We start from the raw sequence: 25,818 nt of genomic DNA on the forward strand, positions 1-25,818 counted from the left end.
GTCATAGGAAGTACGCAGAGACAGACATCACCACAGCTGATGTCACGGCCAAGGTCCTCAGTCTCATGATCGTTCTCTTGGTCGCTCTGATGACGGCTAAACGGTAGGTGACATTCATGCACTCTCGGTGTAGCCTGACACTTCAGTCCGCACATCACCCCCCCGTGTTGGTGGGTGGTTGAAGAGCGGGCGCATTGAATGGGCCAATCAGGGTTGTATGCTTGGGGCACGTGAACTCTATGCTCCGGTCCCAGCCCCCTCCAAACAGAGCTCTTGAGCTCACGTGAGACTCGCTCGTGGACTCTGATTGGTGTCCTCTGCCCACTCGAGAGTCTAGTGGACTCTGATTGGTCCGTGAAAACTGTCATGGCGGAGTCAGACTCGACTCGTATTATTAATAAACTATGAAATAGTGCCGTTTCCTCACGTTTTAATACCATTTTGCACTAACGTAAACATGCAGACATATAATATGTTATGAGAAATAACGTATTTTTGCAATGTCACGCCACGTCGCGTGTGTGTGTGTGTATGTGTGTGTGTGTGTGTGTGACGTCAATAGGCTTTAGCCCGCCCACGCCGAAATAGAATCTGCCCTGGTAATCTCAGACTCTCCCGGAGTGAAACGTAGTGAACGTAGTGTGAGATGTCTGGCGCTCGCAGTCAGGCAACTCTCGGTGGGCCCGGAATGCATGAGGTTCTCTTACGAACTGGTGGCCTTCCATACACCTCTGTTCTCTTCGGAGGAGGACAAAAACGACTGCATTGTCTCTGCCTGGCAAGAGCCTTAATTGCGGCTTTACTGTCACAAGACCAAGGCAGGTCGTCGACTCAGCTTTTTTTATCTCCTATGGCCAGGGTCTCCGGAGGAAGTGGAGGCCATTAAGCTGGCCTATACCTGAAATGGCATCCCCATGCAGGAAGGACTGAGGGCTAATTTTCCCAGAGGTGTGTCAGTGTCCTGGACCCTCTCCAGGGGGTCTTCGGTCCAGGAGATATGTACGTACGGTGGCAAACCGGTCGTCTCTTGCGTGCGCCATGGAAGATACCGAACTTCCATGGCGCACGCGGTCCTGGGTGTGGCTGCCTCCTCAAGGTAGGATGTGTGGGTGAGAGATTGGGGCTAGTCTTTCTGCTGCTCCTGTCGGCCCCATGTTCTCCTAGGACCTGCGCGCGGCGGGAGATGATGTCGGGAGTTCAAAGTTCACGGCTTTACGGCAATAATGGCGGAGCTGGATGTAAACAAACGATGGATGCAGACATTACATACTACAGGCATGTAGTGAGAAATGGAATTTTCGAGCGAGATAAATAACCAGATTTACAATAAGACGCAGTGGTCCTGTATGGAGCCCCGGTCTGGTAGGTACAAATAGAATATGTAACTTTTTTTCCGCTGCCATTGGAAATGGCAGGGTAACTCCTCAAAAATGACGTAACTTTCATCATCAATGACGTAACTTTATTGATTACTAGGGTAACTTTTCCGCTGCCATTGGAAATTGATGGAATCAATGGGAATGGGAATCAATAGGGAATCAATTGGTCGAGCTTCACATGACAGTTAGCTTACTACAGAATATAGTCACGTCAGCAACCGTCTGCAACCACACTTGCAACTTCCAATTGCATCTTTTCTAGTTAGTGTGGTTGCCCAACAGGGCAACACAATGGGGAATTTAAGTTGGCCGTTTCTACTACCGCAACGTGAGGCGGGACTACGGCTGCTATGATGCGATTGCCGTAGCAGTCAAAATGGTTAAGCAAACAGCCGTCGGCGACGGGGTCCCACACCTTTTACTAAACACTTTTATTCCCATGGCGACGCGTCAACGCAGCAGGCGTTGTAGACGCTATGTGGAAAGCTAGCTCCTGCCGTAGTAGAGACGGCTGCTACGACGGCAGGTTTATCTATCGAGCACTGATCATTTCCGGTTGCCGTTGTCATCTGCCGTCGCCGTACGAAGCTTAAATAGTAGGCCTAGCTGGGATGATTCACTTACCTCCCGATTCGATTCGATTTTGATTCATAGGGTGGCGATTCGATTTATATCAGCGCGTTTATGTTTCTGGCCCCATCCGTAAAAAAGCTGCAGTACCTCAAACGGCCACCATGTCAATTTGGCTTCAGCCCTCCCCCTGGTGTCTGGGGGCTTGCTTCCACCCCATGAGCCACTGCCACCCCATATTGCCGCCATTTGTCCTTTTTCCTCATTATTATTAGTTTAGCTCCTACATCCGGCTTTGTGTGTCCGTCCGTATGCCCCGCAACACAAGCCTCATGGCCCTAACCGGCACCACAACAATTACATAGGAATATGTATTCTCAAACACTGCGTGAAAAACATTGAATATGGGAAGCTTTCACTAGGGTAAATCCCCTCATTCCCTTAAGAATGCCTCCCTCATACCCAAGGTTATAGATACCTTCTCTGAGAGGATCATTTGCATATATTCCCCCGGCCAGCCAGCCCCCCTTCCAGATTTTCACACCATCAGTTCTTGCAGTCCTACTCCCCCCTCCCCACAACAAAGAGAGGAGGGAGAGAATACATGATCTGATTTTAACAATATCTCTGTCTTAACTTTTGTCTCAAAAACAGCAAACCGAAGACACTTCGTGCGGTTGTTGGTGAACACGATTTGGACGTTGTGAACGGCAGAGAGCAGATCCTAAACATCCCTCGGGTGAGCACATCCCCAGTGGAACGGGGACGTTTACCAAGGGTGGGGGCTCATCATCATATTATAGAGCAGTGGTTCCAAAATAATAAACCCCCAAAATAATCATATTTGAACTGCGAACCCCAGGCATTACATTTTGTATAACACGGTTCTATTGTGAAAATAGCTTATCTACAGTACATGCTCACAACGAATGCCTCGCGTTGCGAGGTGTTGTGAGCATGTACGTAGATCGGCTATTATCGTCATTTTTTTGGTATTAGAAAGTCCTTAAATCAGGTCTATTTGTTGCATTTGACCTGGTTTATACTTGCATTTGATATATAAATCAGGCATGAAATAGTCCAACTGGCAGCCAATAGTCTGTCGTCTTTATCACACTCATGACTGGTTGAGTCATGAGTCACCTGCTCTGCATGTCTTTTAATTCTCTTTTAGGTATGACTTGGCCGTGCTGGTATTTGCCTCCAATGTCACCATGAATCAGTTCGTCCAGCCCGCTGCAGTGCCTCCCCTAGGCCAGATCCTGCCTCACAACTACACCACCGGATGTACCGGTGGTGTACTAAAGGTGAGTTGAAAACAATTGAAAACAATTGGAAAAAAATGAAAACAAAAGTAGAAAGAAAATAAAAATAAACTCCTACCTCGGCATAGTGCATAACTGACAAACAGTTGATAAATGGGTTAAATAAAAATACAACTCACAACATGAATGTGTAATAGAGGTGGGGAAATGCAATCTCAGTGATTATCCATATGTGTTCAATCCATTTGCCGCTTTTAAAGGTGATACACCATGAAATTTCACTTTTCCTATTTTAAAACCTTTTTTTGGGGTCCCACTAGCACCTTCTATCCTCACAAAGTCCCATTTCTGACCGTTGTGTCTTTCTCTGGTTTTGAGAAGGCGAAGGTTAAAAGTATCCCACGGGTTCTCAAAACAGGCTATCCAGATTTGCTGCCGATTGTGACGTCATCTGCCGATTGTGACGTCATCATAAAAAATACAAAAATTCAAAACATTTTTTTTTTTTCAAAAAAAATAATCTTTTTTTCAAAAAAAAAATCTTTTTCAAAAAGATTTTTTTTTTCAAAAAGATTTTGGGGGGGGGGGGGGGCAGCTGAAATGCTCTGAGAGCCATTCAAAAATGAGAGAGGCTCTCTATTCAGGAGTGGTAATTTAGCCTCAAACCTTTTGAAAAACGTTTTTGGGACATAAACAATATGACATAAATACTTTTTAAATGCATGGTGTATGAATCACCTTTAATTGGTGATACTGTATGTCGAATCGTTGCCAATAAAATATTCTATTCAAATTTTCCCTTCACAGCCATACTGATGCAAGCCGTACGTCCCGTGGTGGACCATGAGACCTGTTCCAGAGAGGACTGGTGGGGAGGCAGAGTGAAGACCAACATGATCTGCGCTGGGGGGAATGGCGTGGACTCCGGCTGCCATGTGAGTGTACTGAGATAACGTCACTGGTGTTGGGTGAGAAATCATTGCTTTTCAGGCCTTGCCTATTAAAAACGTGTTCATAGTGCGTCGCATCGTCTCCTTCAAAACCGCCCTGAAAATTCACCTTTCAGGAGGCCAGAGGAGTAGGTTGTTATCACTTCTCCCATTGGCGAGAAGTGAGGGGGGGCCCCTTACCTTAGCCCCACCCCCTCTTTTCCCCTACTCTGTACATATAGTGTTTTATAGTCCATGAATTGAATACCAAGGACCTCCGACGTAAACAAGACCGTAAAATTACTTATTTGGGTGTTCCTTTTAGGCAGGGTGTTTAACTGTACTTGTACTGTATTACTTTTTTTTTGTATTGACTACACTGTTCTTCATTTTTGGTCTAATAAAATATCCAATCAATCAAAACATTGTGAGTTAGAATAACAGAAACTTGCTTTATAATCGCATGCTGTGATATCATCATTGGTCATTGGACCGACCCTTGTGAAAAAAATCCAAATCTCTCCTTTCTGTCTGCCTATGTAGGGAGACGGCGGTGGTCCCCTGATGTGTGAGGGGAACGGCACCTGGGTGGTCCACGGTGTTGTCAGCTGGGGGCACGGGAGGTGCAACGTCCTCAAGAAGCCCACTGTCTTCACGGTCTCTCTGAGTACATTGGACCCAGTCCTCCAGGCAGGGGCGCAGGAGGCATTTTAAAAGTGAAGGGGACACATCTGGGAGGTATGTGCGCGCGCGAAAATTTTTGGGGTATCCCCCCCACTTTTGGTGATATCCCCCCCACTTTTGCCCCGAGGAGGGGGGGACATATCCCCTCCACTTGAGCTGAATTACACAGTTGTTTTACGCAGATTTCAAGGCATTTTTTTTTCTTGTTACTGTATCCCCCCCACAGTAACAAGAGGAAACGTAACTTAAAATGTGTTGACAAACGAAATTGCATTTCCATTATGCATCTGTTCAAAGGTACTTACATTGTTGCTTGATTTAAAGAACGACGTTATCGTTTTTTGTTTTTTTGACTGAGAATGATGTGAGACTAGCCTACACACACCAGCAGCAGGTCCAGCACCTGCAATGACGGTCTCCTTCTGCCACTGCCTGCCTGCTTGTCACTATCGCGTTGCATTAATTAAACTCATTCAGAACAGCTGAGCTGAGCTGACTGCACTGCACTGGTGGGACTGTGCCTCTAGAGGGCAGTAATACGCCTTGAAATGAGAACTACTCAGGGCCCAATTAAGAAGGCGGTAATTAACGCCCGTGCTAAGGAGATACCGACTGCCGACGATCGCGTTTGACGCATGAATAACGCTCAGCAGCTGATTATGTGATTTGCGATGATCGTAATTGTGCGCTCACCACGTGAAAAATTATTCATGGGTGTGTTTTCATGGAAACGTGTGAGGAAACCGATGGCATGACCGCTGTAGGTACATTCACCAATCAGAAGCTTGTCCGTCATTCCATTTAACTGGCATAAAACCAGAGGATGGGGGGGCTAATGCTTATTCACATATCACAGTGATATCATGCTTGTAAATATCTCACACTCAATAAGGTCTGTTTTATTAGAACCGACATTGTTTGCGTATAGAGAAAAAAAGGCGAGAAAGAGAGAGAGAGAGAGAGAGAGAGAGAGAGAGAGAGAGAGAGAGAGAGAGAGAAGGCTATATTAATATAATACTTTTTTTTGTCACGTCCACATATCTATTTGTCTCTCTCATCTCATGCCAGCGTGTCAGTGTGACATAGGCTGGCCTTGTTGAGTGAACAATGGACGCATAGTGGCCTATTAATTAATAGGCTACGGAACGGCGGCCTCCTGCCAAAAAAAAAGGGAATCTGATGGAACCAGTAGCCTAATTAAACGAAATAAAACATATCCCACCTGATTTAGTTTGATATTGAGTACAGTAATAATAAATACATTTCATTTATTATTTAGAAATTTACATTTGTAAAATTAGACCAAAAATGACAGAGATGTAAAAGAATAGGGCTGTTTAATTACTTAATTCAGCGCCTAGGTAATGGCAGCCAGACGGCTGCTGCATGTCCTTGAACTGTAGCACATAGGCCTACTGTACATGTGTGTGTCCGAAAAAAACATATTTAGACTTAAAAGCTGTCAACATGCCATGTATAGCCTATAGTGCTTCGAGAGCTTTTTTTCTTTTCTTATTTGGCTAAATTGGCATGACGCATCGCGATCAGCGATCACGCATCTATATGAAGCAAAGCAAAACTGCAGATTGATTCCTCATAGATCGGGCAATTATGAAGCGATTTTAAAAATTTAAAGAGCTCCTGAACACTGGAGGGGATATCCCCCCCCACCCAAAAAAAGTGGAGGTGTTAATCCCCCCCGTCCCCCCCTACCCCCTGCGCGCATGCCTCCAGGGTTCAAGGTAGGTAATATTCACCCAATATTCGAATATTTGAATATTCGAATATCAAAGTCACTATTCGACATTGTTCACCGAAGTCAAATATTCGCTTCTTTTTTTTTCCTGAGTTGTCAATGGCCCTGGTGGATGAATTTGTTAATGCTCTATACCAGGGGTTCTCAAACCTTTTTAGGCCGTGACCCCCAAAATAAACATATTTGAACTGGGGACCCCCACCCTGACAAGCACTTGGAATTGTTGGTATTACATTTAATGTGACTGAGATAATAAATATTGTGAAAATAGCAGATCTACATACAATGTTCGCCTCTTGCTGACTTAATATTTGACAGTTTGGCCAGTCCTGTCGAATATTCAACTATTCGAATACTTTGAGGTCGAATAATTCGAATACTAAAAATCACTATTTGTGAATGCCCTAGTACAGGTACATAAGAGTTTTTGATTGATTGATTGATTATTTTATTAGACAAAAATGGAGGACAGTACAAGTATAGTCAATACAATAGAAATGTAGTACAGTACAAGTACAGTTAAAACACCCTGCCTAAAAGGAACATCCCAAATAAGACCTTTTACGGTCTTTTTTATGTTGGAAGTCCTTGGTATTTAATTCATGGACATAACAAATAGCAAGCAAAGAAACATTCTATATCACAGTTATAAAAACACTATATGTACAGGATAGGGGAAACAAGTGGGTGGGGCTAAGGTAAAGGGGGTGGGGGTGATAACTTCTCGAAATTTTGAGTAATCTTAATTTGGTGAATTGGTGCTGTACTCAAAGTATATGTTGATGCTAAAACGTCCCCCCCACACAAACACACACCCTATACTCCACCGCCACCCCACCTCCCAAACCTCATACTAATTTTTTGGGGGGGCTTGAAGTGAGCCCTCATTGTTTCTTCAGGAACAATATTATCTATAGTTACATATTATGGTCTTCCTCTTGTTCATCTGTCTACAGTTCGTGCTGAACTAGGAAGCTCACAAAAACCAGCTCGACTGCTGCGACTCCAGTTCTGTCCAGAACTCAGAGATGTGCACATCACTGTCCTTCAAGAGCTTCAACTCTTCTCACCACTTGACGTTTCCAGTCAAGCAAAGAAATCTGCTTCCTGCTGCAACTCCAGTTTCGTTCAGAACTCAAGAGATGACATCACACCAGACCTTCACCTTGAGATTCCCCCCTCCCCTTCCCTCCCCCAACACACACATCCAACTCCCTCCACACTTACTCAGCTCCAGTTGACGTTTTTGGAACAAATTCCCTAACCACTTCAAAGAGCCCCTCCCCTCATCCTTCAAAACTGCCCTCGAAACCCACCTTCATAATTTACAATGTATATTAGCCATTGTAAAAGATAAAATTAGTCTACACAGCTGTGTTTTTCTGTACTGATATCTTGTTTTTTTCAGAATTGGGTCATATGTAATATAAGCATTTGAATCTTTATAACTGGCAATGTACTTTCAAAATATGAAGGAGGCTACTTTCTCACGGAATCTGTTCCTTTGTGGACAAGGATCCCATAATAATTATGGTGAGTGTGTCACAGTTTTAGCTGAGAGACCCATATAACGAATGAAACCCTCCATTCTTAGTAAAACAGCTCATCTACAAGCTCATATCTCTCTTTTCTTATTTTTTTTTTAAATGTTTTAACAAAGTAGACATACTGTAATTCCCCTGTGTTCTGAATGTTGTGAATTCCCGTATGTGTGGCACCCACATAGTCAGAAGGAGGAGCCATTTCTAAACTAAACTAAAGTCATGCAGTCTGATAGAGCAGTGGGTCTCAATCTTTTCAGGCCGCGACCCCCCCAAATAATCATATTTTGACTGGGGACCCCCCACCCTGATGAGCGCTAAGAGTTGAGGCATTACATTTTGTATAACACGGTCCTGTTGTGAAAATTGGAGATCTACATGCTCACAACGCCTTGCGTTGCGAGACGTTGTGAGCATGTAGATCGGCTATTTTCACAGTTTCTGCTCTAATATTTCACAATTTGGCCAATGTTTAATTTGTCATTTTTGGGGCATTAAAAAGTCCTTAATTGTCACTTTAGAAATGTGCACTCTATACACTTAAACGTTATGTTGGTTTGTTTACTGTTGAGTGAGAAAACAATGTTTCACATTAGTTAAGTTAATCATCTGTGGGGACCCCCCAAAATAATTTTGGGGGTCCCAACCCACAGGCAGAGAACCACTGCCCTAGAGAGATTTATTTTCAAGGACCCCCACAGACCTGCAAAGTCCATTTCCTGGAGACCCCACTCATAGCACCACTGTCCTACAGTAGATGTTTGTGTGACCACTTTCTCCAGGTTATGACATGTCATGATAGCAGATGGTAATGCCAAATGCTATATGCTGTTCTTTTCAGCAGGGGTCTTCAATGTTTTCAGGCCAGGAAAGGACCACTTTAGTTGAGAGAGAGATGAAGCAGGGACCCCACAAGATTTTCATAGATTCCATATAGTTTCATCGTTTTTTGACAGCACAATCATTGGTATATTTTGGATTCACGTCAATGTGTGTTTTCAGATACGTATTTAACCAATACATAACTTGACATTTCTGTACTTAGTCTACTCCATTTCCCCACCCCCTCTACACCAAGCGTCTTTGCCGAAAATAGACGATCTACAAGCTCACGACGCGAGACGTTGTGAGCTTGTAGATCGGCTATTTTTGGCGAAGGTTCTCAGAATATGGACGCTAGGATTCAAGTAGTTTATAAAAAAAAAAAGTAGAAAAAAGGTTCCTATAACATTGATTGATTGAAGAATCTATTAGAAGTTTGCAATAGAAAAAAGTACAGTTTCATGACAGTACAAATCACTGGTACAAGGTCAACTAAAAGGAGATCCTAGAAAGCCGAGGCTTATTTCCACAGGAACCACACAGATTTGGAGAACCCCCTGTAGTAACTCTGAGGACCCGCTGTTGAAAACTTGCTTTACAGTTTTATACTGTTTTTTTGCACTTCATATTCATAATTCATTCAAGTATTTCTGTACGTTTTCTGATCATGGAGTAACAAAAGGGAACACTGCACTGCTGCTTGGCTGAAAAATAAATACAAGTGAAGTAAGATTTTCATTGTTGTATTTTATTATTTGAATTCACTCAAGCATTTCTATAGAAATTGATGACAACTATTTACTTGTAACAACTGCAACACAACTTACCGTCTTACAGCCTAAACCAGGGGTCTTCAACATTTTCAGGCCAGGGACCCCCAAACTGATGGGGAGATGATTGTCAAGTAGGCCTACTGTATACAAAATTCAATATGCACAGAATCATGGTTTATTTAATATTCAAAATGGACAGAATCATGGTTTATTTTTAACATCAATGTGGAAAATTTGTTTTTAAAATATTTAAAGACAAATGATTTTTAATACTAATCATCAAAACATTTGTCTTTAAATATTTTTAAAACATTTTCCACATTTATGTTAAAAATAAACCATGATTCTGTCCATTTTGAATATTCTATTGGCCTGAAATACAATACTACTGTTTAATAAAGACACAATTTCGCGGACCCCCTGCAGTACCTCCGTGGGCCCCCTAGGGGTCGTGGACTGGACCCCCTGTTGAAGAAGACCTCTGGTCTACTCCTGGGTCTACTCTTCCAGTAGATGGCGGTAGTGCAACGCATTGTGAGAAAACAGAAGAGGATGGCCATGCACTCGTCAACATCCGGTTTCAGTATTTGAATTTTCCTCAACAAAAGGCACACAACAACAGCAGCAAGCAGACACTGTGTGTAAACTACCATTATTATTCATTTATCTGGACTAGTGCATCTACCTGACAAGTAACGTATTGATTATGTTCATATTTTGCATAAGAAACGTACGAAAGAAAGATTAAACAAAGACATAATAATGACTTGAGACTGACTGAAGCGTGTTTCAGTTCACAGTCAACACGGAAGCTCTTTGAGTTACATTACAACTATTATTACATTACTTCTGTTGTTTAAAAGTGCTGATATATGAACGTAAAGTTGCTTTATGTGATATGTTTGGGTTTGAACACAGGTTTTGTAGTTGTGGTTGACCAGTTAAAGGTCTATTCTTCTGGTCATCATTGCTGTTTAGTGTTTGTTCTGTAACGCGCTTCTCTACGTCTGCAGCTCTTTAAATTTTAAAGGAGTAGTTAGTTCACCCCCAAAATGACTATTTTTCTATTGATTACTCACGCCATGAACACTTGAGTTCAATAATTCTTTTTGTATTTGTCGCATTCCTAAGACAAAAAACTAATATTATAGTCAATTTACCCCCATTGATTCTGGATGGAGTCCCATATACATGGGCCTGGATGGGGACCCAAATAAGGCCATGGATGGGGACCCAAATGCATTTGGGTCTGAATCAATGGGGGTACATTTAGGCCGGGTCAAGGTTCAAGTAAATTTACCCCCATTGATTCTCACCCAAATGCATTTGGGTCCCCATCCAGGCCCATACTTTTGGGTCCCCATCCAGAATCAATGGGGGTACATTTACTCGAATACATTTTTGAAGCGGTGAAAGCCGCTTCCATAATCCAAGGAGTGGCCCATGTGTGTCCCCCATGTCATTTCAGTCCAGAATTATCTGTCCGTAAATGTGTGTCCCATGTGTGTCCCCCACGTCCATATATGGTCATTTCAGTCCAGAATGAACAGGTTTTATCTGTCCCGTAAGTCCAGAATATGTGTGTAGTGTCCGTCCCGGTCTGATGATTGGATGATTAAAAATGTCCAATACTTTGAGGATTGGTCAAGCTTCACATGAAAATTCGGCCCTCCAGATAAAATCATTAATTCATTCAGAATTCTGAATTCTGAAGCTCTAGAACACATACCGCTTCACTTCGAACCGAATGTATGGAGTTCATAGCTCTAGATCGCATAGAATAAAAGTTCACCGCTTCACTTCGAACCGAGGTTTGATTTTTTTGTCTAAGGAATGCGACAAATATATATATTTTTTTATTGAACTCAAGTCTCCATGGTGTGACTAATCAATAGGAAAAAGGTCATTTTGGTGACTGTGAACTACTAGCCTGCAAGCCAGCCCTGATACTGAGCTCACTCATTCCTTCCCCAGGAACGAGTGAGTGAAAGCACAGTGTGAGGCTGGCTTGCCAGGCTAGTGAACTACTCCTTCACTAGGAGTAAAAAAGTATCAATACGGCAATGTAGAAATACTCTATTACAAGTAAAAGTCCGGAATTCAATATTTACTTGGGTAAAAGTACAAAAGTATTGGCATCAAAATATACCAAAAGTAAAAGTACAAAATGTTTGAAAATGGCAGATCTACAAGAGATCTTGTAGATCTGCTATTTTCAAATAGCCTAGATATAAAATAGGGCTAAAGTGGTTTATGTATGTTTTGTAATATTGTAATTTATACCTGCAAAGTAACCAGTAACTAAAGAAGAGATAGAATCATTGCTTTAAACCATTGAAACCCGCCATCCATATTCTGGTGGAACATTGGACAAGTTGTGAGCTTGTAGATCGGCTATTTTCAAAAGATGTGTATGAATGGTTGTGTTTCTACATTGCAGTATTGATACTACTTTACGTAAAGGATCAGTTCACCTCTGGGACAACCAGATCTTATTTTACACGATCAACACAATCCTGAGTTATTTTTTTTGTGTTCAATCTGTGTTTTTAGATATTTTAACTGGTCATATGATGCATTTTGCAGAGGTGAACTGGTCCTTTAAGTAAAATAATGTGAGTACTGTACTTTATTTAGTAACTTTAGTAATATGTTTATCTTGATTCCTGTACTATTATTGGTATCCCATACAGGCCTGAAAATAAAGTGTTCACTAAATAGCAGGAGAGATGTTACCGAACAAACCTTTCTATACAGCAATGATTACTGTGGGAATATAGATGTGCTGTCTACTTTTATGTGTGATTTGCTGCCACCTTGGGGTATGTGGTATGTGCCTTAGCCCAGGGGTCTTCAATGGGGGACCGTGACCCCTAGGGGGTCCCCAGAGTTACTACAGGTGCACCGCCAAATCTTTGTGTGATAGGATCATGTTTTTTTTTACATTAACCGCTTGAACCCTAGCATCCCTATAATGAGTGGAACATTTGCCAAACATAGCCGATCTACAAGCTTACAACGCCTAACAGCTTGTAGATCGGCTATTTTTGGCAAAGAGGTTTGTAGAGTGAAAAGAAGAGCAGACTAAAGTATTTGACTGTTCAAGTGGTTAAATGTCTGGACAACATACACAATTACACATTACTCCAACATGATGACAGAGCTGTCTAGGGCTGTCACAATATGACATTTTACATGACGATTAATTGTCACTCAAATAATTGGCGATTAACGATTTAATTGTGTTTTTGTCGTTGATAATTACATTTCTGTTTGGCTTTTAGGACATATTTGACAACTTACTACTTAAAAAATAACTTTCGCGACGCGTTGTGAGCTTGTAGATCTGCTATTTCCGCTATTTTTGACCTTTTTTTAAAAATATATGAACATTTTTCAACATGGAAACGATTATGACGATTATGAAAAATAATCACGATTATGTCAAAAAATCACGATTAGACGATTATGTAATAATTGTGACAGCCCTAGAGCTGTCAAACAAGTCTAAGCTGTCTAAGAAATCTATGGGGAATTTTAATCGGCAGCACAATGTTATACAATATGTAGTGGGGGTCCCTGCTTCATCTCTCTCTCAGCTAAGGGGTCCCTGGCCTGAAAACGTTGAAGACCCCTGCCTTAGCCTAATTAGTAATGTTGTACACCTGGTCAGGCTCACCAGGTGAGTTGATAAGGGATTATCTAAGTTTCTGAGCCAGTTCGGTTTAGACCAGCACTCTTGTCAAGAGCACACTGACACACTTGAACCTTTTCTCTCAAGCCTTGGACAGGATAAGTCTGTATTAAGTTCAAGTTGTGTACATTTGTTTAGATCTGGCTCTTAAAGCTTATGGGTTTAAGTTTGTTAAGATCTGTAATAATTATTTGTGTAATTTGAATTGAATTTGAATTGAAGTTGAAGCATGTGTTTTTCAATTATGACACAAATGTTAGTTTTTCTATTTCTGTATTTTCAGTTTTACAAATAAATTGTGACCAGTAAAGAGCCTAATTCAAGTCACTGTCTGGAGCTTTATTAGTTGCAAATGTTAGCTGTCTGCCAAGCCATACAGACTCGGTACCAAGGGCAGAACAATAGAGCTATGTAACAATTACACCCCCATTTTTTTTTAACAGGAAAGAAAAGGGGTAAAATGTGGAAGCGAGGCATCATGGGGACCGTCGACACAGCCTCTCCTGTCGAAGCTCAGCTGTCTGACAGTGAAGACGACAAGGAGAACCAACCCTCCAGAGACCGTGTCTACAGAAGCAATGTCCTGCTAGAGTCCAGCGATGAGGAGTTTGACCTGTGTAAGTATTAACAAAGATTTTTCATATACCAAGATAGGGCAACCTGATTGGAGCCACTAGAGTGCGACATGGTACACGAAGCCTACAAAAAGCCTCCTAAGTGGGCTTGCAAAGTCCTGTTTACTGGTTCTAGGTCCCGCGAAAGTGTTGCTGGGACAGATAAAGGGCGATAATTAGGGCTGTCACGATATGACATTTTATATGACGATTAATTGTCACTCAAATAATTGCGATTAAAGATTTAATTGTTTTTGTCGTTGATAATTACATTTCTGTTCGGCTTTAGACTTTGAAGTTGCACATGGTAGATATGACACAACCTAAATACACAAAGAAATTACTGACATATTTTACCACTTTCTACTTAAAAAATAACATTGATAGTGGAAATAGCCGATCTACAAGCTCACTTGAGCTTGTAGATCTGCTATTTCCACTAATTCTGAAAATGTTTGTAAATGTATGAACATTCATGATTATGATGATTATGACAAAATATTTGCGATTATGTCAAAAAATTGCGATTAGACGATTATGTAATAATTGTGACAGCCCTAGCAATAATAAAGTTGATTTTCTCCTAATTTGTCTCTGAAATAAGCCTTTTTAGTATGAAAAATTTGGGAATATTATGTGGCTTGTAACAATCGGATCTAATATTTAGTTCAGTGACCATGGAACAAAAAACTGGTTCAGAAGCTGTGTTCACATTCACTCTCCCATTGGAAATGAATGCTCCAAAGTGCTTCCGCCTCCTAAAAAGGTATCCACCTATGTCACGCAGATGGGGAAGTAAACCGGAATTGCCGTGTCTTGCTATATCCGTCTTGGGTATTAATTAGACGTGGACCGGGATTTTGGTTGTCCCGTTACTTCTGTTGTCTGATATCAGGATTAACCGCATTCATATACAAACCCAATGTGTCACGTAGTTGTAGTCTGTTGGCCATGTAGGTGAAGGAACCTTACACACACAGACTGCCATAGCCTAGCCATACCATATTACAATATCCCCCAAATCCCTGACAATATGTTGTCTCATATCCCGATATCGACTTTATATCAATGTATTGTCCAGCCCTACACACTATTGGGATATTTTAATGGACAAAATGTGCTATGTGAATGATGTTTGTTTGATCGCTCCTCAGATCTGAAGGAGAGGGCTACACCCAGAGTCAAACCCAGCTCACAGAAACCGTGCAGTGCTGTGAAGAAAGACCGGTAAGAACAAGGTTACACAGAGTAAAATAAATCCCCAGCGTCAACATATAGCAGATCTACAAGCTCACGACGCCAACGCGTCACAATGCAAAGCACACATGCCTTGCACATAATGCTCACACATAATAATCGTCATTGGTTTGTATTGATTGATCGTTGCACCCTTAATTACATAATTATGCAGCTAATTAACATCTATGTAATATCATTATCTATTGTAATGTATTATGTAACCTCTTGAAATATTGTGAAGCATTTAATGTAACATGTAAACATTTAATTCATTTGGAGTGTACACATTTGGAGTGTACACATGTAACCCAATTGGTCACTCTGTAGTTCCCATTCAGTGGCCCTGAGCTCGGACAGTGATGGCGGCTTTGAGGCATGTGAGTACTCCAGATTTAAGCTCTGTTTATACTTTGGCGACGTGTCACCCTTTCGAGTGTCACTTGACAGAAATTATGCATTTTATAGCGCAAAAGTTCTTCAGTTGAAAATTTAAGCCATTTACCTTGAGAGGGGGTGGGTTGTTGGCTGATTTACCACTGTTTCAGGGTTGTTCAGGTAAATTGCTTTTCTACCACTTCTACCATTTAAATGAAAGAAAACACAGTTGTAACTTGCAAGGTTATTTAGTTACAATCAACTGCAACACAACAGTGGGCGGGGTCCATGAGCCAACTCAAGGTTGTTTACCACTGTTTTAAGCCAATCAGAATCCAGTATCTGAACATGTGGTAGAAGTGTCATTTTGTCAGTGATGCAAGTTCTCATCAATGGATGATAATGAAGTGTTTTTCCTGTTGTCTGTCCTTGCATGTTGAAGTTGTGAACCGAATGAAGACGCCAAAATCCAAGCCAAGGAGAACACCTGAGAGCAACAGTGAAGACAGGTGGGTTTTGAAGTTTTTGCGAATGTATGATTTTATTGTGATTATCTTTTAGATTTTTGAAAAAATGAATATAGAATCATTTGTTCTTGAAATATCTTTTGAAATGGCTCTTCCCACCGCATTGCCAGAATGTGCTTGAAACTGAACTTTGCATGTGTCATGAGATTAATTATCGTAGCAAACAGATTGACCAGAATTCATTCTCTTAAGTGATGAGATCAGACGTGAGTCGGTCTGCTATTAAAACATCAATACATAATGTTGTGCTTCTGCACCCAGCAATGCCTTTCTAAAGACAACATTATTTTGTGAGCTTTTTATATCCAGAATTCAATTCAAAGCCTAGTTCTTCATCAGTTTTCCAGGCCCTTTGGTTCAGAGAGTGGCAGAGCACGGCTGCCGTCATCGCAGCACAGACAATCTGTGGTGCTTCTGATTGGGTCCCTCAGCGGTAGACAACGCTGACTGAATTCATGGCCGCTTGTAAAACATTGTAGTCTTCCATAACTGCTTCTCTCACGCTGTCTGACATGTTTTGAGAAATACTGAGAAATGCTTGTTTTTCCCCACAGCCTCAAACATTTCATAGTGGACTTATCATCTGATGATGACTTTGTTCAGAAGAAGCCGTCTGCTGCTAGAGGTAACCTGCATGACTCTATCTGTTCTATGCTGCAGGCCTAAACGGTGCTTTGTCCATGGACATTGTGGCATTCATAATTTTTTGGCTTATCTGAATTGATTCTCTGTACTAGTCTTTTTTTTTTTTTTGCCAATTCAGATTTTTCACACACGTGTCACTGACAACCCTGTGAGATTTTGTCTCATCTGATACACAAAGTCCCAAGCTGCCGATTCAGACGAATCAGCCAGTGGATTTTTTTTTGTGTTTATTTCACTTACAACAACATTTACATTTGTTACAAAGATTTAGAAAATGTGAAGGAGATGCCTAAAAACCCTCCAGGGGCTTGAGAAGTGTCATTCTCCAGGAATATTATACATTCAGAAATCATCACCCTCCCTGGCTCGCCCGCCTTCCCTCCCTCTACACAGCCAATTCTGTTAGCTCGCAACCGCGGAGGATTCAAATCCCTAGTCCAAATTCACCCCAGCATATCCTTGGCTTTTATAAATGAGCTATTTTAAAAATGTAAGCTTTCTTTTGTGATTGAGGCCCATTTTGTTTTTAATCTGCTGTTTTGTAGCGTCTAAGAAGACCACTCCTGCTGTGGCGTCGAAGAAGACCACTCCTGCCGCACCTCTGCCTCCGGTGAGACGGCCGTTTTCTGAGTGGGACTCGCCGGTCTTCCTCAGCGACGATGACGACGACGACGACGAATGTGGCATTGTGATGAAAAGCACCTGGCGTACCCGCCACACCAAGCCCAATAAACTGTCCACCACAGTCAGCAGTCCAGACTACGATGTCGACAGCCAACCCTCGCCATCGCCATCACCATTATCTCCCTCCCTCCGCTTTACCTACCCAACACACACGCCCACCAGTCCTTCATCTCACCCTCCTAAGAGCACCCACTCAACTCACACACCCGCCAGCCTGTCGTCTCGCCCTCCTAAGAGCACCCACTCGGGTCCACCCGTCCAGGACGATTCCAGCAGCTCTGATGAGGAGGAGTTCCTGTCCTTGCTGGAACGACTGCGGAGGAAGGATGCGAAGCCCAGCACAGCCTCACCTAAGCATGGTCTCACAGGTAACGCAAAGGGTCCAACCAGCCCTCAAGTTGTCCTTGTTTTTTACTAGAAACATTCACGTTTTGGTGGGTTCCTACCAAAAAAGGTTTTGCAGCTTTTTCTGTTTTGTGACTTTGTCTAATACATGGTTGTCAGGGCTGCACGATATGGACAACATTTCATATCTCTGTATTTAATAGTTTAAAGTTTTTAATATCGATACAATATATTACCGTACAATTTGAGCTTACTTTCCTAGGACGCACACTCGCACAGGGCGTCCCACTCAAAGTGTCTACTCTCGTTTGACTTGCGTTTAACATGCCTTGACTTGACACAAACTAGTCAAAGACCCTGCAAATTTCGCCCATATGTTTATTTATAAATATATTTATTCATAAATAAATATATGATCCTGTTCCACAAGTCACAAGAAACATTTATTTGTAAATATATATTGGCAATTATATCGCCCATATCGTTGCCTTTTGCGATACTGATATTGTGCAGCACTACAAGTTGTGCAGCATAGTCAGTCTTCTGAAGCCAAACCATTGCACCGAGCGAAGAAAGTCATGTTATGCCGCTATTTTAATGTTGTCGATTGACAGATAATCAAAAACATGGTTTGAGCAAAACAAGAAAATAATATCACATGATGCCTTCCATCATGTGGTATTATTTTCTTGTTTTGCTTTGTTTCGGTTCAAATAACTTTAGCATTAATCTTTGACCTAATTATAGACTCATGCGCACACACAAGAAATAATTGCATTATTTAATCGATTATGAAAAAATGTAAAAGTCATTAGATGGCAGCCCTATTCCCTCGATTATACAAGTGGCCAATTATCTTCTGACTTGAATCCAGGCTCCATCATGAAGCCTCCATCATCCATTCCACCTGGAAAGGGAAAAACGCCCCAGAATGTGAAGACCCCAGGGCTGCCCGTCAAGGGACAGAAGACCCCTGTTTCTCTGCCTCTGGGGCGAACACCCCTGGATGTGAAGTTCCCAGGGGTCCCTGTAATGGGGCAGAAGACCCCCGTTTCTCTGCCTCTGGGGCGAACACCCCTGGATGTGAAGGCCCCAGGGGGGCTGCCTGTAAAGGGACGCGTTCGCTCACTGGGTGAGAAGACCCCGGGCCAGTCAGCCGTCTACAAACCCGCCGTCAGCCAGACGGAGCCCAGAGGTGGCCCAGTGAGCAGGTGTGTGGTTTTTGCTACTTTTTATGGACAGGGCTTGACTTTAACTTTTTGAGGCACATGTCCTTTGGACAAGGACATTTCCCATTCACTTGTCCGGGCACAATTCACTTGTCTGGATAAAAAAAAAAAAATAGACATTTCAGTTATTTTCTACCTCCACCCTCCACTGTTATCGCCAGTCCATAGTCTGCATATACAGCACAAAGCTTCTAGGAGCGTCACAGAACAAGTGAAACCAAGAGCTACTTGTCCATCGGACAAGTACGTACATAGACAGATGGATAGATACTTTTATTATCCCACAGGGTAAATTCTGTAGACTATGGACTTCATGTAGACTATGAGCTTGTCTGGAAGGATTTATTACTTGTCCCGGACAACAGGACAAGCCTTAATGTCAAGCCCTGATGCAGAGAAATTAGGAGCACATCATTTGTCAAGGTGTTCTAAAGATGGTGTTCTGTACTGGTGATTTTTATAATTGTATTTGCTTTCAAAAGATAATTTCTCTCCTTGATGGTACTTGGATGCCCAGTAAATGTCTGTCTTGCCCTTCATGTTGTCTTGTGTTTAAACCAGAGTGCCAGTGTGTAGAACTCCAGGCTGCTTCCTACAGTCCCTGTCAGAGCCGGGTTCCACCTACGGACGCAACTTCAAGCAGAACAAGGAAGAACTGACCAGCAGACTGTACAAGCTGTACAACACCACTGTGTTCGACAGCAAGGTGAGCATTGCCACGTTCTGTTAATACCTATTTTGGGAACTTTTCAACAACAAAAGCTAGCTTGTAGATCAGTTATTGTCACTATTCATCTATCTAGGGCTCAAATATTTAAGGGGCATTGATAGATTGACTTCAATGCAGGCAGTACGGTGTAGTAGCCTGCTAACAATTATCCAAAACATAACAGTGTTACTGTAGAAGAATAGACTTTAGATTTTGGCAAAACTGCCCTGTTTTCATAATCAAGTTTCAGGTGATGAAATAAATCTGTGTATCTGGCTAATATTCATGAAGACGTCATGGGTGACTGAATTTGTTTTCTAAAACATTATCTCCATGGACGTCACTAGAGACTTCAAAACAGTCCTACTTCTAGCTTTCAACCACATAATAAAGGAGCTTGCACATTGATCTTAATCTGCTAATCAGTTCAGAAAATAACAAATACCTATTGGCTCCATCCTGAGATTGCATAAAGAGCGCGGAGAGATTCACCTGCTGATCAAGGATCATCCCGATCATTTCAATGTTAATTTCAATGGCCCAGTTTAGGGATGGACATCGGAATCGGCCAATATCAAAAATCGGCAGGTATGATATCAAACCGTCCGAATCGGTGACCGGCAGGTCACTGACATAAATACCGGTTTTATGCCAATTGTGTCTATGGCACTGCACAGCATGATGCTCTGGTCCTGTGACTAAAGTAAACATTAGCAAGTAGCAGCCAGTCTACTTAGTGGCAGCCTACAGAATACAGATGGTGCTGATTACCTTTGCAATGTAAGGATATGTTCCATAATCCTGTGTCAATGTCGTCTCCTGCCTAGTCCAGACGGTCATATTAGACTGGATAATATTGTCTGTGATTTTGGATATTGTACTATTGTGATTGATTTGGCATTAGTGTTCTTCTAGCTTATTGGTACTCAAATTGAAGTGTCTTGTAGGCCTACTTGGCCTGAAAAAAATGGTATTGGAGCAACCCTATTTTCTCGTTATCGGAAAAATCGATTTTGGCAGGTCAGACCTTCATAAAACCGGTGGATCGGTATCAGCCAAGAATTTTGCAATCGGTCCTGTTTGATGCATTGCTATAGGCTACCAGAGCCACATTAAAAACAAGACCACCAAATTTGTGATCCTGAACAGCGACTGGCAGTAGGGACACAAGCGCACACACACTTTTGAGAGTTTAATTGGCATATCAAATTGTATTATTACATTGGGAAAGTGTGTGCAAGGCAATGAGCCTTTCCTGAATCTACAGGCGTCATTCTTCAGGGTAGTCTACAGCAGTGGTTCCCAAACCTTTTAGCTTGTGACCCAAAAGAGATTAAACGTTTGCCCGGGACCCAAACTAGTGAAAACAGCAGATCTACAAGCTCATAACGAGTCGCTTCGTGCCACGTTGAGATTTGTAGATCAGCTATTTTCACCACTTAAACATCTGTGCTCTAATTTATGGAATTTCTTAGATTTTAATGAAAAAGAAAATCATTGAATTTTGTTTTTAAAGACATGAACATTTTTGCTTTTTTGAAAATGTTTTTTTTAATATATATATATATGTTACAGTTACAGTACGTTTGGGTAACTCAGTACGTTCATTGTAAGAGCGCTTGTTTTGTCGTTCACCACACACCAATCACCACCAGATGGCGACGACAGCCATTCACTAGTGAAGGCGCTGACGTCACTTGTTTGCGACTCTCTTTCTTTATTTACTAGCCTAGCTCGGCAGTGTTTAGCCATTAGCTTACTATGAGCTAGGGAGCGCTCCATTCAAGTCACTTGGACAGGGCGTTTATCGTGGGCTTGCCCAGGCCTTACGGCCTGGGCATAAATATAACGATTGCATTCACCACGGCTTCGTAACTCGCGCGGCGCTCCGCCGGCCGCGCGGCCCTGGCCCGCTCTTCGCGGCCACTCGCGCCTGCGGCAGGACCAAGGTCCGCTGGCCTTCGCGCCGCTTGCAATGTCGTGGACAATCGAGCCGCTCCGCCTGGAGGACGTTGTTTTGGCTCAAAGCGACCGCTTGTTCTTCCGCCCCGTGCCGCACGGCGAGTGCTCCGTTTCTCGACCGTACTGTTTCTCTATCAAACCGTATATATATATATATATATATATTTGGAAGAATAATAATAAAAGAAACTAAATGTAGGGAGCCAAAAACAAAGGGACCCATAAAAATGTGTCTGCGACCCACGAATGGGTCCCGACCCATTTGTGGGAACCAGTAGGCTACAGCCCGATTGTGTGTTCATAATTCCTTGTTTTGTTTGCCTGATGTACTGTATGTTTTTTCTAGCTCCCTGCTGATCTGTCAGTCACTTGGAACAAGAAGTTGAGGAAGACTGCAGGTTACTGTATCAGCGGGCAGCACCGAGGGCCTGGCGGTGCCCGCTACGCTCGCATCGAACTGTCCGACAAAGTGTGTGACACTGCAGGTAAGATCTGTCTATCCCAGTGCTTCTCAAACGTTTTAATTTCAAGGACCCCCGGTTTGTTGTGGCATTAATCCACAGACCCCCATAACTCTTTGAGTTAGAGAGACCTGTAAGGGTCCTTTTGGTTCTTCTAACTATCAATTATTTCGCTGGAATGCCCTCAAGAACCCCTGGATGTCTTAGACCCCACTTTGAGAATGGACAGTCAATTCTTCTCCTCAGTGAGTTGACCATTCGATCTGTGCATTGACCATTGCTTGGCATATGCTGGGTATGTTGGGAAGCAGACTTTATCCGCCCTCATCCATTCACACATGTTCTCCTTAGTAGGTTGAACAGTTGATTTGAAACTCGCCATGAGCATTGGCAAATGGCATTATGTACTTTAGCTACTGACTTTTCTCATATTTAAGCTGTTAATTACTTAAGCATTTTTGCCATGGATATTGGTTGTCGCGGTCAAAGACCCAAGTCTGCACAACGTGGTTGGTGTGCATGCAACTCCTCTTATGAACTAGTAGATAGATAGATAGATACCTTTATTATCCCAAGGGGGAAATTCAGTTGTCCAGTCTTAGCACAGCAGTATACAGTTATTTACAAAGTTACAGAGAAGTAAGAAAAAAGATAGATAAGAGGAAAAAAAACAAGAGCAGTACAGTACCAATAAAGAGAAGGTGCATCAATAGAGGGGGCGAATAATATATAAGTATATATACGATAGTTTCAGTTTTTCATGTGAATTGGCTCAGTCGTCAGCCGTCGTTATTGTGAAACACAATTTTGACAAGCGTTTCCCGGCAGATCGCCTGAGGGACACGCTGGTCCATGAGATGTGCCACGCTGCCGTCTGGATGTTCCACGGCATACGGGACGGCCACGGCAGCGTCTGGAAGATCTACGCCCGCAAGTCCACGCTGGCACACCCCGAGCTGCCCATGGTCACCCGCTGCCACGCCTACGCCATCACCTACAAGTTCCAGTGGGAGTGTGTCCGCTGCAAGAACATGTACGTGCAAAATGGTTTTTTTTTTTGTAAATTAATGCCCCACGGCCTAGAATTATTGAATGCTTTAACCAGTGAAAAACAGCAGATATACAAGCTCACAGCGCGGCACCGAGTGCCGCGCTGCGAGCTTGTAGATCTGCTATTTTTTGAAAAAGTAGTGAAAATTTGTGCAAATCTTTGAAAACACGTATTTTCAAAGTGAACGTTTGTAACTCAAATTTTGCTTCTGGGGGGTCCCTGGAACTAGATATTTTGAGATGGGGGTCCGTGGCCAAATAAATATCATTTTGGGGGTCCTTGACATGAAAAGGTTTGAGAACCACTGACATAGTAGTGTCTCAAGAACAGACTAACTGAGCTCCAGTTAAGTGAAAAGGACCTTTTCTTTGACGATGGCTGGCCAGATTGCTGACATAGAAACAGAGGGTTTTCAAAAATTCTTTGAAGGATTCAAAAGACACTTATAGAATCGGGTCAAAATTCAAATTTTCACAATTTTTCAAAAATAGCAGATCTACAAGCTCGCAGCCCGGCACTCGGTGCCGCGCTGTGAGCTTGTATATCTGCTATTTTTCAATAGTTAAAGCATAAAATATTAATACACAATACTGTGTACCCGTTCTGAATGGGTTAATGTCCCACTTGATGCTACTTCTGAATTTGAATCCTGAGAACTAACAGGTTAGGACATCGTCTGTCGGGTGGAAACCCTGTTATCTATAGATACATCTTCATTTGATCCTGAGGGGAAATAAAGGTCTCTGTCCACTGAATACAAATGAGCGAAAGAGGGAATAAACCTGGACGGGAGACCAACCAAGAACAGAATGGGAACAGAGAGATTTAATAAAGAAAACATAAATGTAATTCAGCTAAAAGATAAAAGGCAAATGAGTAATATAATAAGTAGACTAAGTTCTGATCTGGATGTGGATTGACTAAGTTATTGTAATTAAAATATAAACTAGTAGAAGCTATAATATAAGTAGGCTATAATTGATTGAATATTCTATTAGACAAAAATGAAGAGCAGTACAAGTATAGTAAAAATGAAATGGTACAGTACAAGTACAGTTAACACCCTGCCTAAAAGAAACACTAATGTAGGTGTAAATATAAGTAATGTACAAACATCACCCATAATATGAATATGCAGCACATCTTTTGTCAATTACTGAATATTGAAGACTATTAGAAGTTTGCATAGGAAAAGGTCCTAGATCCTAGTAAGCTTTACAGCTTATTTACACAGTAACCATTATGTATCTCATATAACATTGAATGAGAGACAGATTCACAGAGTGAATAATGTGTATAGTATATGTACTGTATATTCTACCAGTAATCGGCAGATAAGCGACTGTGAGGTCGCAGACTCGCAGCGTGATTTTAGGGCAAAATATGTAGGTGCAGTGTCCAAAAAAGTGATGGTGTCCCGATTTGCGTGATTTTCGGGGAAAATCTGTAGGAGCAGTGTCCAAAAATGTGTTTGAAAAAATCGTCCTGATGGTGGCGCTATATGGGACAGATCCATGTTGAAGACATGAGTGTAGACCAAGTGTGTACCGATTTGCGTGATTTTAGGGAAAACTTTGTAGGAAGTGTCCAAAAAGTTGTTTTGCAAGAATCGGCCTCATGGTGGCGCTATAAGAGGGCCATGTGAGAATTGATGGGTTGATGAGGTTGTGGTTTGGCAGGCAAGGGCAAATTTGGCATGGATCGGGGCAACGGCTGCGGAGATGTGAGAAGAGCAAAAGTGAGAAGAGCAAAAGTGTGACGGACGGACGGACGGACGGACGGACGGACGGACGGACGGACGGACTGACAGCCGGTGGAGGTTTTGATAGTAACTGCGACCTGACGGTCGCAATTAATACTGTGCTGCTTCCTTCTCCACAGAATCGGCCGCCACTCCAAGTCACTGGACACGGAGCGGTTCGTGTGCGCTCTCTGCAAAGGGAAGTTCGTCCTGCTCAACCCCTCCAGTCGTCCCGCCACGCCGTTCGCCAGCTTCGTCAAAGATAACTTTGCCAGCGTGCGCCAGCAGCTGGCGGGGCAGAGCCACGGCGACGTCATGCGCAAACTCAGCGAAGAGTTTGCCGCCAAGGCCAAACTGAGTCAAAGCTGAGATCCCTGTGATGTTGTGTCTTATATAATATATTGTTCCCAGGTTTGCAGAGTCATTGACCACATTGGACCCGGCGTCCCCCTCTGTTGGGGGTGTCGTTTTTAGGCAGACAATTCTCAAAGATTCTAGCGTAGGTCAGGTCTATATCGTCGTTGTCGGGTGGAAACCTCGTATAGTTTCAAATTTGTATGTTCTTTCTCAAAGTAAAGCCCTGCTTCATCATACAAGGCCGTCGCACAAAAGTAGTGAAAACAGCCGATCTACAAGCACACAACGAGGCGTTGTGTGCTTGTAGATCGGCTGTTTTCACTAGTTTGAATCATTTTTAAAATGATAAATGCAAAACGAACGGTTTTGGACATACAAGGTTTTCACCTGACAACGACGATATGCTTAATGCATACTTCATGATTATGTTGAAAGTTAGTGTTGAATCAGTTGCCAAATACGCGCT

The 25,818-nt window shown here is 42.4% G+C and overlaps 1 protein-coding gene across 1 annotated transcript; it reads left to right on the forward strand.

Annotated features, from left to right (window-relative positions):
- Window positions 1–13,891: 13,891 nt before the first annotated feature.
- Window positions 13,892–25,364, forward strand: gcna (germ cell nuclear acidic peptidase; the record flags this gene model as incomplete). The annotated part of the gene is made up of 11 exons (XM_080746547.1): window positions 13,892–14,030; window positions 15,182–15,254; window positions 15,594–15,643; window positions 16,084–16,150; window positions 16,723–16,793; window positions 17,359–17,865; window positions 18,717–19,053; window positions 19,633–19,777; window positions 22,089–22,227; window positions 23,032–23,236; window positions 25,136–25,364. The coding sequence occupies 11 exons, from the start codon at window positions 13,892–13,894 to the stop codon at window positions 25,362–25,364; spliced, it is 1,962 nt and encodes a 653-aa protein (XP_080602673.1).
- Window positions 25,365–25,818: the final 454 nt, after the last annotated feature.

Source organism: Nannobrachium achirus (assembly GCF_963921795.1).
Source record: "Nannobrachium achirus genome assembly, chromosome: 17".
NCBI classification, from domain to species: domain Eukaryota; kingdom Metazoa; phylum Chordata; class Actinopteri; order Myctophiformes; family Myctophidae; genus Nannobrachium; species Nannobrachium achirus.